The sequence below is a fragment of the Megalobrama amblycephala genome, linkage group LG14 (genome assembly GCF_018812025.1).
Source record: "Megalobrama amblycephala isolate DHTTF-2021 linkage group LG14, ASM1881202v1, whole genome shotgun sequence".
NCBI classification, from domain to species: Eukaryota; Metazoa; Chordata; class Actinopteri; order Cypriniformes; family Xenocyprididae; genus Megalobrama; species Megalobrama amblycephala.
The window spans coordinates 40,178,954-40,195,119 of record NC_063057.1 but is presented as its reverse complement, the minus strand read 5'-3'; the positions used below and the strand labels follow the sequence as shown (position 1 = coordinate 40,195,119).

Sequence of the window (16,166 nt, the reverse complement as noted above, 5' to 3'; positions counted from 1 at the left end):
AAATATATATTTTGCACGAAGTAAAAAAAAAAAAAAATCTTTAAGCAAGTTAATGGGGCATTTTGGGGGCCCCTAGGTAGCTCGGGGCCCAAGGCAATTGCCGACCTTTGCCTAATGGTAAAGTCCGCCTCTGTCAAAGATCCCTCGTGTTCTCTGTGTCTTCAGTGAGTTCCTCCGTGAGTCATCTGTTCCACGTCTGTCTGCATCCGCATTAACCTGGAGTGAAGATCAAGACAAGTATCACTGCATTGATAGCCATCTGCTAAGAACTTTATCTGCATTCACTTACCTGCACTCTGCTATAACTCTCTGGTTGTTCAATAAACATCATATACAATTAATCTGTGTCTCCGTCCCCTTCTGTGTGTAACACCAATAGAGCGTCTAGTATTTTTTATGATGTCTAATAATACTTCTATGCCTGGTTTCACAGAGCTTAAGCTAGTCTCAGACTAAAATGCATGTTTGAGCTGTTTGAACTGAAAGCAACTTGCTCTGACATATCAGAAAATTTAAGGCTTTAATCTAGTGAATCATATTCCTTTATACAAAAAAATAAACAACAAAAAAATAAATTATTTTAACCATTTTAATTTAAGTACTCCATTCAGACAAACAAAATCAATCGTATTAAATCACCCATTAATGTAATATCCTTCACAGTCATGCACTTTAACCAAATAAAGTTGAAATTTTATTTTATTTTTTTATTTATTTCCCCAATGTTCTGTGTAGAAATTTAGATGGAATAAATAGATATTTAGTTAGATCTCTCTGCAATCAAACAGTTTTGATCTACTGAACTAAAGTTCTTTACAATCCTTTGTAATATGAAGACCAAGCATTTTGACTTTATTCTTGACTGAGAATAGCAGTGCTTTTTAGGTTATTGAACTGAGAGCAGTTCACACTTGCTTAGATATAAACCAGAAGCTCTTGAAAAACGGTGTGGTGTTGATAACTTGATAAATCTTTAATTTATCCTATAAATTCATATTTGAATGTTTTTTCCTGTAGCCTATGTAGATATCTGTTATTAGTTTTATCATGCAGATGGGACTTTTATTTTGGTCTGGCGGTGTGACGTCAAAAACCGCGTCGCTGTCCTGCTGCATCTGATGTGATTCGACTGAAGAAAGGTTTGTGTTTGTAGTCATTTAAAGTGTTTGAATTAATGCAACCATTTTAGATAGTATAGACAACTGTGAATGTATATATAATAACAAGAATGAACGTTGTTTTTGTTAGTAAAGTGTATTTACACTTGAGTAACAGAAAAGGCTCTTCTCATTTCGCTCCGGGCCAATTGAACTAAATGTAAATAAACAAACATGTGAAACTAATATAACACTCTGCTGATGTTTATCTGTATAATCTATTAAATGTAATGTACAGAACATTTAATAATATAAAATATAGAATTTTAATAATTTGTGTTCCTTTATTGATTTGCAATTCTAGTTTTGAGTGTTTTTAGTCTAATCAGATCATTTAAGTTAATTAACTCTCACTCTGACTCTCTCACCAGTGTGCTGACCTACTGAACTAGATCTGATTGAGACACACCCAGAGATTTAGTGTGGATTTATTTTTCTTTCTGTTAATTATTCTCATCTTAAACAGGACAAACACACAGAAAAACTCCTGAGATCCACATGACACACTATTATAAAGATGGCATTTATTAAAGAGAAAAATGAAGATGTAAAGATTGAAGAAACAATCAGTGTGAAACAAGAAGTAAATGAAGAACAAACAGGTCAGTTTCATTCTTAAAGCTGAACTCAGTCATTTGAAATTATTAAAATGTCCAGCTTGACAGAAATGAGTGATATTTCTAACAATGTCATATGAGTGTCTTAACTAAAGTGGATCTATTTATTCGGGTCACCTCATGTAGACAGACATGCTGAGATCACATGACCAGACAAATACTAATGCTGCCTCCAACCTGAGAAGATCCCACTTCCATTCGTTATTATGACATGCATTAAATTAGGATAAATAATACAGAAGTATCCTTTCATAATTTCTTGTGTGACATTAAACCCAAAAATCAACTTCTGATTGGAAAACAATGAAAAATTTTAATTCATATGACTTAATTATACAACAATATCTAACAAAATCCTTATTTTGCATAAAGCAAAGCATGAAATATGAGTGATTAGATTTACATTTGTTGTCTATAAGGTGTTTTTTTTTCTCATCCTCAAGCACTCACTGTTAATATGTTGTAATATAGAACATTTTGTTCCTAATCCTCCATATCATTGATCATTTCAATCACCAATAAGCACCACTGACATTGTGGAATATGCATGTAATCTGGAGAAAAACTAGTGAGGGAAGTGTGTAAAAATGAGTTCTTGATGTGGGAGAGTGACCGCTAGCCTTTACATCTGTGCAGTAGCAGAAGCACTCTTTCATGAGTGGACGGAGATGATCTGTGACATCCAGTGGTGTGTAATGGTTTGCAAGCATCACAGAAAATTTTAATTCTGCTCTCCTTGTCTACAAGATACAGTTGCATTTGTGTTAGATTTTGAATTATTTTATTGTACACAATGAATTCAAGTAGCTTGTGCGAGTGAGTGGAGGCGGGGCTAATTGGCATATTCATAGATCCACGTATACTAAATAAAGCAAGGAGTTACATTCAAGCTAGTTTAAGGCATGGAACTTTTCTTATTTTATTTTATTTTTTTTACAGGAGAAAAAAGTTTAAAGATGAGTTTTAAGGGATAAAATAAACTACATAGGGACTTTAAGACACCTAAGCTTGCAGAAAGTACTTTTTTTTGTGTGTGTGAATCACCCTTCAATCTTCAATCAGTTTACTGCTGGATATAGCAAGTGATGACAAAATAAATATGTTAAACAAGATATGTGATGTATACTTAAATTGCTGATTGTCACGTGATTAATCAGCACAAAAGGGTGCGATTAATTGTGATTTAAAAATTTTAATTTATTGATAGCTCTAGTAAAAGTATTTGGATCAAGTAAATGATTTAAGGGATTCCTGATGGAATCTGTCTTAAACGTCCTGCCAACACTTGTCCAGTGTAGTTTAGTGAGAGCGTGGTCTCAAACTCAGCTCCTGGAGGGCCACGGTCCTGCAGATTTTAGCTCCATCCAGCTTTAACTCACCTGCCTGGAAGTTTCTAGTAACCCTGGAGAACTTGGCATTGAAGAAACAGGATCTCCGTGTGAGACTTGAAGCTGGCTTCAGCTGATGAAACTGTAAACTATTCAGTAAAATTTTATACAAATTATTTTTTAAACTCTGACTCCGGGTCTTCATTCATCATGTCTGGTCTTTTGGGTCTTTAACTGTAAAATTCCCCTATAGTTAATTCTCCACAAGGATCTGTCTGTGGCTGTCTTCAGGAGCATGGTCATGTCTGTCCATTCTTTGATGTTATCAGTTCAGCATTTCCTCTGTCATCCTCGTCTGCGACCGCCTTCCACAGTTCCTTGCAGGATGGCCTTGGACAGGCTGTCGTCTCTAGTAATGTGGCCGAACCATGCCAGTTTCCGCCTTTTGACTGTAGCCAGGAGTGGTTCTTGAGGACCCACGAGTTGACCATACTTCGCACATATTCATTGGTCTTATGGTCTTTGTAGCTGATGCAGAGCAATTTCCTCAGGCTTTTGGTCTCGAATGTCTGGATTCGTCTTTTAGTCTCTGTCAACAGTGTCCATGTCTCGCATCCATACAGAAGAATGCAGACAACAAGTGATTTTAAAAAGTTTGTACTTGTTGCAAAAGCCGATGTCGCTCACCCACACTCTGTTGAGCCTGGCGATGGCAGCTGTAGCTGTGGCGAGCCGAATACGAACCTCTTGTGAACAGGTACCAATCCTTTGACAGGGTCACCCCCAAATATTTGAAAATTTTGACTTCTTCCAGCTGTTCCCCATTCATTGTGATGTTGGCCCTTGTATCGGTTACTATTCACCATGACTTCCATGCCATATGTGCCTGCCTTGTGCACAAGCTTGTCTGTTAGGTCTTGTAGTTCTGTGTTAGTGCATAGATCTATGAGATCTATGTCATTTGCAAATCAAAGATTGCAGATGGGCCTGCCACCGATGGAGATTGATGTATGATGTTCATGAAGTGTTTTTTTTTTTTTTTTTTTTTTTGCCTAATTCTCTCTAAGAATAGGTTGAACAGCATAAGTGAAAGGATGCACCCTTGCCTTACACCAACTGTTATTAGGAAGGGCTGCCCTATCTTGTTGTTTAGTAGGACAGTGCTGCTGGAATGCTCAAAGGCCCTGAATGACCTGGACAAATCCTTAATCTATGTTAAAATCTCTTTGGATGAACCATAAAGCATCGTGCCACACTCTATCAAATGCCTTTTTAAAGTTTATGAAGTTGTGAAACAGGTCTCTCTGGTGTTGGAGGTGTTTCTCAATGAGGACTCAGTTGAAGATTTGTTCCACTGAGCTCCGTCTTGCTCTGAACCCAGCTTGTTCTTCAGACAAAAGTTCCTCTGATTTGTCCTTTAGTCTGTTGAGGATAACATGGAACATTACTTTGCTGGGATGACTAATCAGGCTAATGGTCTGATAGTTCTGGTACTGTCTGGAGTTTCCTTTTTTTGGTAATGGTATAACCAGTGACTCTGTCCATATCTTTGGCCATGTCTTCTGCTGCCATATCATTTGACAGATTCTGGTCAGAGCTTTAGCTGTTTATTCTCCTCCACGTTTCACAAGTTCTGCAGGGATATTGTCAACTCCGGGAGACTTGCTTGGCTTGAGACATCTCACTGCTTCCTCAACCTCATCCCTCAATACTGGCAGACTTTCAGCCTCGTCACTAGTACACCTCTTTATGACATCATCACTATCTTTCAGGAGCTTGCCATTCTTGACTTCTATTACAGAAGCTCTGGGCTGGCTGGTCTTGGAGAGGACATTTATAGAGTTTTCTACATTTGTAGAGTAGGCCTGATTCCATGCCACTGTCAATGACATCACATTACTGTTCTATCCATTCTTCCTTCTCTTTAATTCTCTTTCTGACATCTCTGTGGGCAGATTGGTACTTCATCTTGTTCTCATCACTCAAATGCTTCTTCCTTCTCAGCTCTCTTCTCTTGTCGCAGAGACTGCAAGACCCATGATTGAATTTTCTTGCATTGCCTGCCCAGAACCTCTTCAGCTTTGGTGTATAGCACATCATTGATAGAGCTTGCAAGTGTGTCTACATTGCAGTCCAGTAAGTTGAGGGCTGCACACTTTCCTCTGACTTTGGCCTGAAAGATTTCTGCAACATCTGGGTCGTTAAGCTTTTCAAGGTTGAAGCGAATGCGAGGATTTTTGGAGCATCGTTTGGAGTTCAGCTTCAGGCTGAATGTCATCATGACAAGGTCATGGTCGCTGCCTATGTCAGCCCCTGGAAAAGTCATTGTACGGGCCTTGTTGATGCTAGGCTTGAAGCGTTGGGTTGCAAGAATAAGGACAAATCGCCCTACTGTGCCTGACCAGATCTCACATGCATCTGGGCCAACCTTCACATTCCAGTTACCTTGCACCAGTGTTATATCTTTTTTGAGGACTTTTGCTACCACAGACTCAAGCTGTTTGTTCATAAAACTCTTCAATTTCTTCATCTGTATAGTCAGAGATTGGGGCATAGACTTGTATAATGGTCATGTTGTGTGGCTTGGCAGAGATCCTGATGGATATGATCCTGCTGGAGATGGGTGTGCAGCCCTTGATGTCTTTCCTTACAAGGAAGGCCACTCCATGTTGGTGTTTCATCTCTTCTCCAGAGAACCACAGCTTATGTCCATATTCTGTTGTTATCTCCCCAAAGCTTGTCAGTCTGACTTCGCACAGTCCGATAACGTACCAGCGATAGTGCTTGATAGATCTTGTATTCTTCCATATGCCTGAAGAGTAAGGATGTTCCATGTGCTGATGGCTATTCATTCTATTGGCAGTTTGATGGTGGCTTTCCCTCCAGTTGCTAACTTGGCACGCCTAACCTGAAGGGAGTCAGTGGGATGCGTGGTCGTTGGTAATCCAGTCCTCGACCGATCCGGCTTGGCATTCTTTTTCTTCTGCTTCATCATGTCCTTTCAGTAGGCTTGGAGAACTCGGTGGCACCCATCTCCTCTGCAAGTGCTTTAGACTCAGTTTAATGTTTTGCCTGGGACGTCAATGTAATCCCCAAACTGTAACCCCAAACTGGTTTAGCAATTCTAAAACATTTCAAAAGAATGTGAATTAATTCATATGCAAAAACAATACAAAAGGAAAATCTAGAGATGGGAAACTTGGATACATTTATCCATTTCTCAAGTGTATTTGTCTGTTTGAAAGAGAAGTGAGAGTGCAACTCTCTAAAATTCCTTTCTGTCATAATATAGTCTCATCTTGCTAATGTGTTTTTGCTGCTATTGTAATCGGTTTAGGAATTACAGAGTTGAAGAACTCTAACTCATAGTTTCCTTGTTGGGTGAGGGGTAAATAATTGTGTCTGATCTGTCTCAGTCACTTTAGCAGTTGCGGTGCGCTTTCAGAGTTTGTCTAAGGGTGTACTCGCACTAGGCGATCTGAACCGTGCCCAACCGTGTTTGACCTCCAAATTCTGGTTTGTTTGACTAGTGTGGTCGCTTCGTATGATGCCTCGGTGTGGTTTGTTTAACCGTCTACACTGCAATCAAGTGAAAATTGATACACGGCATGAATTATAAATCTATTAGGCAGTCTATTAGTGAAAGTTTTTTTCTTCCTGTTTTCTTTTAAACAAAAAGTTACACCGTAAATGATGTAAGCATGCTCCTGAGCATTAAGTGCAATGTGAGTACGGGCCAGCAGGGGAGTGGGGGCAATCTCGCCCGCAATCGCGTACAAGGAAACCGTGCCTAATGTGAATACACCCTTAATGTCTGTTGCTTTGTGCCATTTAAACTGGGGTTAACTTTTATTTGTCTTTTTTGCCTTAGGCCTCATGGCGCTGGGTCAAGATCTGAATGACATGAAAGAGAAAGATCTGTATGAGAAACAGCAGAATTTCATAACTGAAGAAAAATCTTTTAGTTGCTCACAGACTGAAAAGACTTCCTCTCAAAAGACAGAAACTAGCAGTAATTTCATCTGCAAACAGTGTGGAAAGAGTTTTTGTCAGCATAAAAACCTTGAAGTCCACATGGGAGTTCACACGGGAAAGAAGCCTTACACCTGCCAACAGTGTGGAAAAAGTTTCAACCAAAAAGGACACCTAACAGACCACATGAGAGTTCACACTGGAGAGAAGCCTTTTACCTGCCAACAATGTGGAAAAAGTTTTAAACGAAAAGGAACCCTTAAAGACCACATGAGTGTTCATACTGGAGAGAAGCATTTCACCTGCCAACAATGTGGAAAAAGTTTCAACCATAAAGGACGACTTAATTACCACATGAGAGTTCACACTGGAGAGAAGTCTTACACCTGCCCTCAGTGTGGAAAAAGTTTCAAAAGAAAAGGACACTTTAAAGATCACTTGAGAATTCATACAGGAGAGCTCCCTTTCACTTGCCAAGAATGTGGAAAAAGTTTCAAACTAAAAGGAACCCTTAAAGACCACATGAGAATTCACACAGGAGAGAAACCCTACACATGCCCTCAATGTGGAAAGAGTTTCAGTCGCAAAGGACAATTTAAAGATCACATTAGAATTCACACTGGAGAGAAGCCATTCACTTGCCAACAATGTGGAAAAAGTTTCAACCAAAAACCAGCCCTTAACACTCACATGATAACCCACACTGGAGAGAAGCCTTACACCTGCCAACAGTGTAGAAAAAGTTTCAAACTAAAAGCACACCTTAAAGACCACATGAGAATTCACACTGGAGAGAAACCCTACACATGCCCTCAGTGTGGAAAAAGTTTCAACCAACCAGGAACCCTTAACATGCACATGAGAATTCACACTGGAGAGAATCCGTTCGTATGTGATCGATGTGGAAAGAGTTTTAGATATAAAGTTACCTTAAAGTACCACATGAGCCTTCACTTATGAGAGAAAATTTTTTTGTCATAAGTGTGGAATGAGTTTCAGAAAAACCTTGGGTTCATGTAATAATTCATACTGGAAAGAGAACCCTTTCATGTGCCATCGATGGAAAGACTTACAGAAACAAAGTAAACCTCAAGGTTCACATAAGAGTTTTTGTTATAGAGAGGTCTTGTACCAGCCCTGAAAGCCCTGATATACTCACTGCAAATTTCATTTCCAGTCTTCGCTTAGTAGCATTGGAGTTAAGTGAACATCTCGAGTGGCATTTAAATGAATATGTAAATATGTGCTGTGAATTTTTCTTTCAGTAACAAAATAAATGCAGTGGGAAAAGTGCAGTTGTGAAAGAGCAGATCATAGTGATGTGGATTTGTTTGCACCAGATCTGCAGTTCAGCTCCCCAGTCACGTCACATACACAATTATACAGATTGCTTTAAATCAAGCAGCTTTACAGTATTAAACATGAAAAAAACAAAGATAGTGTCAATTTCTTTTTTTGGGGAAGCTGTTTCGAACTCCGAACAAACTTCGTTTTTGGCCTGATTTTGTTCTAAATAACATCACACCAGTTTGTTCTTTTTATTTCTGTTGAAGAAATTGAGATAGAGTAAATAGATAGTTCTGATAGTTAGATCTCTCTGCAATCACACATTTCATTTTGATCTACTAATTCTTAATGAATTTAAATATTCTTTAAGTTCTTTTTTCTTTGTAATATGAAGACCAAGAATTTTGATTTTATTCTTGACTGAGAATGTCAGTGCTTTGTAGATTATTGAACCGAGAGCAGTTCACACTTGCTTAGATATAAGCCAGAAACACTTGAAAAACGGTATGGTATTGATAACTTTTAGAATCTCTGATTCATCCCATAAATCAACATTTTAATGTTTTTCTGTATGTTGATTTCTATGCAGACAGGACTTTTATTTTGGTGTGGCTGTGTGACCTCAAAAAAACTGCGTCGCACTCCTGCTGCATCTGATGTGATTCGACTGAAGAAAGGTTTGTATTCATTTGAAGTGTTTAAATTAATGCAACTATTTCAGACACTTTATAGACAACTGTGAATGTGTCTATAATAACAAGAATGAATGTTGTCTTTGTTAGTAAAGCGTATTTACACTTGAGTAACAGAAAAGGTGCATCTCATTCTCCTTAAATAGAACCAAATGTAAACAAACAAACATGTGAAATGACTAACATAAACTAACTGCTGATGTTTATCTGTTTAAAACTAAAACTAAATAAAGAGCTTGTGTAGTTTGTTTCTTTATTGATTTGCAATTCTAGTTTTCTAATGTTTTTAGTCTAATCAGATCATTAAAGTTAATTAACTCTCACTCTGACTCTCTTCCCAGTGCACTGAACTACTGAACTAGAGCATATTGAGACACACCCAGAGATTTAGTGTGGATTTATTTTCCTTTTTATGTTGATTATTATCATCTTAAACAGGACAAACACACAGAAAAACTCCTGGTGAAGTGACTGAGATCCACTATTATAAAGATGGAGTTTATTCTAGAGAAAAATGAAGATGTGAAGATTGAAGAAACAATCAGTGCGAAACAAGAAGATACTGAGGAACAAACGGGTCAGTTTCATTCTCAAAGCTGAACTCAGTCATTTGATCTTTATTAAAATGTCCAGCTCTTTTAATTATTTGGTTTTAATTATTCGGGTCACCTCATGTGGACAGACATGTTGAGATGCCAAAAAAAAACAGGCAGAGATACGAGCAAAGACAAATATCATCCGGTTGAAATGAAGATAATGAAAATAAAGCTGTAAATAATCTGTATTAGGCCACGTGTCCATCAAAAACCAATGGACCACCTTATTCACATCAAACGCACACTCAGTAGGGGGTTCATCTTTTCTCTTGCTGCATTGACAAAAGAATTGTTTAGGCTAATGTCTGTCTGTGCACGACACCAGCAGTACACTTGCGTTCAGCAGAGGTTGTACAGTACTGTGTTCAGTAGCTACTTGTCTACTAGAGCTCCTGTATGGTGCACACATATTAACGTTTATTTTAAGTTTATTTTTTTATAAATCCCGATATGTGCATGGAAAACTGAGTACACACGTTTCAGTGCCTTTTTTGTGCGTACGCAATGTTTGTACATCAGGCCCCTGATGTTTTCTGGCACATTTGGTGTTCTCGGTTTCTTGAAGATACTCTATGAATGATATCCTTTTAATTTTTGGTCTATAAAATGTCCCTGTTATTCATTTACTCAGATATGCCCTGTTGTATTATTTCTATTTTTGTTATTTTAAAAGTGTGAAACTGCGTAACCAATGAGGTTCATTCTAGGTTCAATCTTGTGTGTTATGCAGCACATTTGACCTTCCGGAAGAGGTTTGTTCATGTGTGTTATTCAAGTTAGGTTGAGCTTCTGCTTATGTTCGCTAATCAATGTTAACATGCGAGAAAAAGCCTAAATTAAATCTGTTCATCATAAGAAGCGCTTGATTTCCTTCAGAAAATCTGGACTAAACTGCTCGATTCATAAGGATTAGTTTTCCGATCTCTTTATGAAATTGTTAAAGCGTCAAAGTGGTAATTACAAAGGCAGTGAATGGAAAGAAATCTGACAGCATTCTGTCATCAAAAATATTTGTGTTCCAGAGATGAACAAAAGTCCTATGGGTTTTTGAATGACATGAGGGAGAGTAATAATGGCAGAATTTATTTTAGGGTGAACTAACCCTTTAACTCACCTGACTGAAGGTTTCTAGTAACCCTGAAGACCTTGATTAGCTGGATAAGGTGTATTTAAATAGGGTTGGAGATAAACTCTGCAGGACAGTGGCCCTCCAGGAGCAGAGTTTGAGACCACTGGTCTATAGACTATAGTAAGATAATACTCTCTTGGCCATAGACGGTTAAATCCTAATACATGTCCAACACTTTGTAAGAGCATGATTGGGGACTCTGTTTAGGTGCAAACCAATGAACAACCTAAAGTGTGATACAAACAAAGGCTTTATTAACTATACTAAACACTTTCACTTTTCTAACATAAATACACAAGCATACAGTTTGAGTTTGATGTAGCAAGAAGGTTTAGACTGAAGCAGAGTAAAGAATAAATGAATTAAGTTATTCTAATATTTGATATTCATTTATATACACACCTTAAGAGGTGAGTGAGCGAATAAGGAGTTGTACTTTCAGAAGGAAAGTTTGCGATCCTTTATCTTCTAGTGGGTGTTTTATATAAATTAGATTGGGTGTTGAGGGAAGAACTTTCAAGATTCTTGAAACCGTAATATGTATCCGAGTAAGCAAAACATAATTTAAACCAAATTTGCCTATTTCTATTATTTCTGTTATTGTCGTTATTGCATCACGCCTCAAAAACGCGTCTCGAGATCCTCGCGTTTTATGCTGCGTTTTTTTTTTTTAAACCATTCCTGAGCGCTGCGTCTCACATTTTTAGAAGCAAAGATGCATTCTGTGTGAATGGCCCCTTAAGCCGAGTTCAGACTGCACGATTTTAGCCCCGATTTTGGCTCGCCGACCGGTTTTGAGAAATCGCCGACAAATGCCCGAAATCACAGGCAAATCGGTGCTCGTTCACGCGAGTGACAATCACGCAGTGTGAATGAGCAAAGACGTGATCTGAGAGAATCGCAGACGAGTCGCCCGTGAGATATTTGGCATGCTAAATATCTGGACCTGTCGGCGATTCAAAATCCTGCTGTGTGAAAAGTGTTCTGACTGAAAACTACATCGGCGATGACCGACAGCCAATGAGAGAGCAAGATACAGTGCAGCGGGAGTTCGGGGAGGAGTTATAGACCACCCTCGTTGCAGAACACACAATCCTTGTTCCTCGCGTCTCCCCAACCATTTCCTCCTCCTATTCTTCTTTTCTTTTTCTTGTTTTCGCTGCAAATCAGTGCACAGGCAATTCATATTGCAAGCTTCTTGCGGGCTACCATTTTTAATAATAATAATAACAACTCCGGTCTTGCACGCGTGATATCGCGTTGTTTCCTTGTCGCATCTCACGTGTTTGGTTGTGAAATGTAGTTTGCGTCCCAGACAGAGTTGTCGGCGATTCTTCCTATTGTAAAGTCATGCAGTGTGAAACCTTCTGTCGCCGATCCATCGTGCAGTATGAACACAGCAGCGACTGAATGCTGGCCAAGATAGTCATGTAGTGTGAAAAGAACAGTGACCCGACTACTTTGAAAATCATGCAGTCTGAACTCGGCTTTAGAGTTGAGCCTTAGATCACGTGCCCGGAGCAGCTGCTGTTGCACTGTGGTGGCGCTGTTTCGAAAACTAGTGTAAACAAACACTTTGTTTCTAATGTAGTACCAAACTTTATTCATCTTAAACACTGTATACTATGCAGTGGACGATGTTAAAGCCATATACGAGACATACATGAGGACGAATGCATTGTTGATTGGCGCAACCTAGCGTGCAGGCGTAATTCAGCAGAATATGATCAGTCATTTCTCATTCGGTCCATTCTTTCACGATTCGCCTAGCTTTTTCACGTCGGTTTTAGTGTGAAAGAGCCTTAGGGTGTACTCACAGTAGGCAATCTGAGCCGTGCCCAATCGTGTTTGACCTCTAAAGTCTGGCGTTTGACTTGTATGATTGCTTGGTACCATCATACCTCAGGGCGGTTTGTTTAATTGTCCACACTGCAATCAAATGAAAATTGCTTAATGTTAAATGGCATAAATGATAAATACAAAGTTTTGTCATAAAACTCTAGATGGCACTGGCTAATAGGTCCTTTAACTCAACCTGCTTGTAATTCAGGTGTCAGGTCAACAACAGTCCTGTTATAATGCCTAGTGAATTACTAAGCATTTATGCAGCTGCAAGCAGGCGATGTAGTTGCCATAAGGATACAGAGACGAGCTTTGCTGAACTCTTTAAAGTGATATAAGCTTTCAGTTTTGGCTAATGATCTACTGAGTATCTGTGCACATGCTTTGGAGAACGTCAGTCATAGCGATCTCACACTGCAATGAGTCTCCTTTTTACACTCATGTTGTTAAAGCAAATACCTCAGCATTTTGAGCAGTAAGTGATTCTGACTGAGAACACTTCTGACACCAACGCTGAGCACTCAGGATCACCTACATGTCTGGGATTGGCCACACTGCCCACGTTATTGTTATGTTGTCATACCCATTACCATGTCAAACACTCAGAGAGTAGTCATGACAGAAATCTATTAGGCACTCTATTAGTGAAAGTGCTCTTCTTCCTGCTTTCTTTAAAACTAAAACTTGCATCATTAATGATGCAAGTATGTTCCGCTCAGAGCGTTTAATGCAGTGTGAGTGCGGTAGAGTGGGGACAATCGCCAGGGCATGGTAAAAGACAACCATGCCTAGTGTGAATACACCCTTAATGTCTATTGCTTTGTGCCATTTAAACTGAGGTTAACTTTTATTTGTCTTTTTTGCCTTAGACCTGATGGTGCTGAGAGAGGAGAGTCAAGTTCTGAATGACATGAAAGAGAAAGATCTGAATGAGAAACAGCATGATTTCAAAATTGAAGAAAAATCTTTTAGTTGCTCACAGACTGAAAAGACTTCTTTGCAAAAAAGAGCTCAAAATACAGAAACTAGCAGTCAATTCATCTGCAAACAGTGTGGAAAGAGCTTCTGTCAACATAAAAACCTTGAAGTCCACATGGGAGTTCACACCGGAGAGAAACTCTACACATGCTCTCAGTGTGGAAAAAGTTTCAACCATAAAGGACACCTTAAAGTCCACATGGAAGTTCACACTGGAGATAAGCCTTTCACCTGCCAACAATGTGGGAAAACTTTCAAATGTAAAGACAACCTTAAAGTCCATATGATAGTTCACACTGAAGAGAAGCCTTTCACTTGCCCTCAGTGTGGAAAAAGTTTCAAACGAAGAGGAACCCTTAAAGACCACTTGAGAATTCATACAGGAGAGCTCCCTTTCTCATGCCAACAATGTGGAAAACGTTTCAAAATGACAGGACACCTTAAAGACCACATGAGAGTTCACACTGGAGAGAAACCCTACACATGCCCTCAGTGTGGAAAGAGTTTTGGTTACAAAGGACAATTTAAAGACCACATAAGAATTCACACTGGAGAGAAACCCTACATATGCCAACAATGTGGAAAGAGTTTCAACCAACCAGGAATCCTTAACACACACATGAGAACTCACACTGGAGAGAAACTCTACACATGTTCTCAGTGTGGAAAAAGTTTCAACCATAAAGGACACCTTAATGTCCACATGGAAGTTCACACTGGAGAGAAGCCTTTCACTTGCCAACAATGTGGAAAAAGTTTCAAACGTAAAGTCTACCTTAAAGGCCATATGATAGTTCACACTGAAGAGAAGTCTTACACCTGCCCTCAGTGTGGAAAAACGTTTCAAACGAAGCGGAAACCTTAAAAACCATATGAAAATTCACACAGGAGAGCTCCCTTTCTCCTGCCAACAATGTGGAAAAAGTTTCAAACTAAAAGGAATCCTTAAAGACCACATGAGAGTTCACACTGGAGAGAAACCCTACACATGCCCTCAGTGTGGAAAGAGTTTCAGTAACAAAAAACAATTTAAAGCCCACATAAGAATTCACACTGGAGAGAAACCCTACAAGTGCCCTGACTGTGGAAAGAGTTTTGGTCACAAAGGACAATTTAAAGATCACATGAGAATTCACACTGGAGAGAATTCGTTCATATGTGATCTATGTGGAAAGAGTTTTAAATATAAAGGAACCTTAAAGTACCACATGGGCCTTCACTCAAGGTTCACATAAGAGTTTTGTTATAGAGAGGACTTGTCCAGCACTGAAAGCCCTGATATACTCACTGCAAAGTTCTTTTCCAGTCTTTGCTTAGTAGTAGCAGACTGAAGTGAACATCTCAAGTGTTGCATTTGAATGAATATGCAAATATGCACTGTGCATTTTCCTTTTAGTAACAAAATAAATGCGGTGGGAAAAGTGTGAAAGCCTTGTTTGCAGCATATCTGCAATTCTCCCCAGTCACGTCACATACACAATTATACTGATTGATTTAAATCAAGCAGCTTTATAGTATGAACATGAAAAAAACAGATATAGTGTTACTTTCAATAGAATTACAACTTCAATTTCTACTATGAAGCAGCCCTAAAAAAGTTGGAGCCCTAAAGCACACCTACCTATTACATAATCACCACTGACCAATAGTAGTTTGACCTGCCAGTGTCTACCCACCAGAACTTTTAGGAAAGTTTTGAACACCAAACAAACTTTATTTTGGCCTGATTTTGTTCTAAATGACATCTCACTATTTTTTTTCTTCGATTTCTCTTGAAGTGTATCGAAATGTATTGAAATGATTGAAATGTAACATTTATTACATTTCTGGAGGTTAACAAAATAGAGCAATTTCAATAATCACTTATGTATTGGCTCTGGAGGAAAACATCTTAATTTTGCTCAGTGTTATTAAAAAAAATACAGTTACACATGAAAGTCATGCAAATGTTCAACCCTATTAATGTTTTTTTTGATGTCATTACTCACAGAAATACCAATTTTTACATGTGAACTGCAAGCCAAGTACTAATAAATGCAATGGAACATGCAAAGTTTTTAATATTAAATTTTCCTATTCATCAATAAAATAAAAATTAAGCATGGATAATAACAGTTCTAAGAACTATTTTATATGTAAAAATGTCAACAATTAAATCAAAATATGGTTTAAAAAAGATCTATGCTGATACCGATACTTTCATATTTGGTACTCGTCGATACGATACCTGTATTTTCATTGCGTTTGTAATTTTGAAATATATTAGAGAAACCAAAAGAATATAGATCTTATTTATTGGTTTAATTTGTTTAACAAATATGTATTTCCTTCAGTTATTTTCATGCTTAATTATGCCTGATAAATGTTTTGTACAAGCTTCTGTTACTTTCACTGTTCATTCTGTTGCTCTATCATTGTATCTTTCGTTTAACTCTTTTCCTGCCATTGACAGAAATTTCTGTCATTTATGAGAAATCGCTTCCCCGCCATTGACGGAAATTGGGCTTTCGGTGTTTTCACTGTTATATGGTAGGGGGTGCTATTATACTTCTTCTGAAAGATTACTAA

The 16,166-nt window shown here is 38.4% G+C and overlaps 1 protein-coding gene across 1 annotated transcript; it reads left to right on the top strand.

The window, feature by feature from the left end:
* The first annotated feature begins 1,027 nt into the window (after window positions 1–1,027).
* Window positions 1,028–15,647, top strand: LOC125244475 (zinc finger protein 850-like). Its single transcript, XM_048154554.1, has 4 exons — window positions 1,028–1,759; window positions 6,974–8,029; window positions 8,934–9,038; window positions 13,490–15,647. Exons 1-4 carry the CDS (start codon window positions 1,675–1,677, stop codon window positions 14,461–14,463), a joined length of 2,220 nt encoding a protein of 739 aa, XP_048010511.1. The 5' UTR covers window positions 1,028–1,674; the 3' UTR covers window positions 14,464–15,647.
* Window positions 15,648–16,166: the final 519 nt, after the last annotated feature.

Bases quoted from the DNA above. Each gene is read 5' to 3' on its own strand.
- LOC125244475 (XM_048154554.1), top strand. From the start codon at position 1,675: ATGGCATTTATTAAAGAGAAAAATGAAGATGTAAAGATTGAAGAAACA. The intron at 1,760-6,973 runs GTCAGTTTCATT...TTTTTGCCTTAG, and splicing joins AGTAAATGAAGAACAAACAG to GCCTCATGGCGCTGGGTCAA. The intron at 9,039-13,489 runs GTTTGTATTCAT...TTTTTGCCTTAG, and splicing joins TGTGATTCGACTGAAGAAAG to ACCTGATGGTGCTGAGAGAG.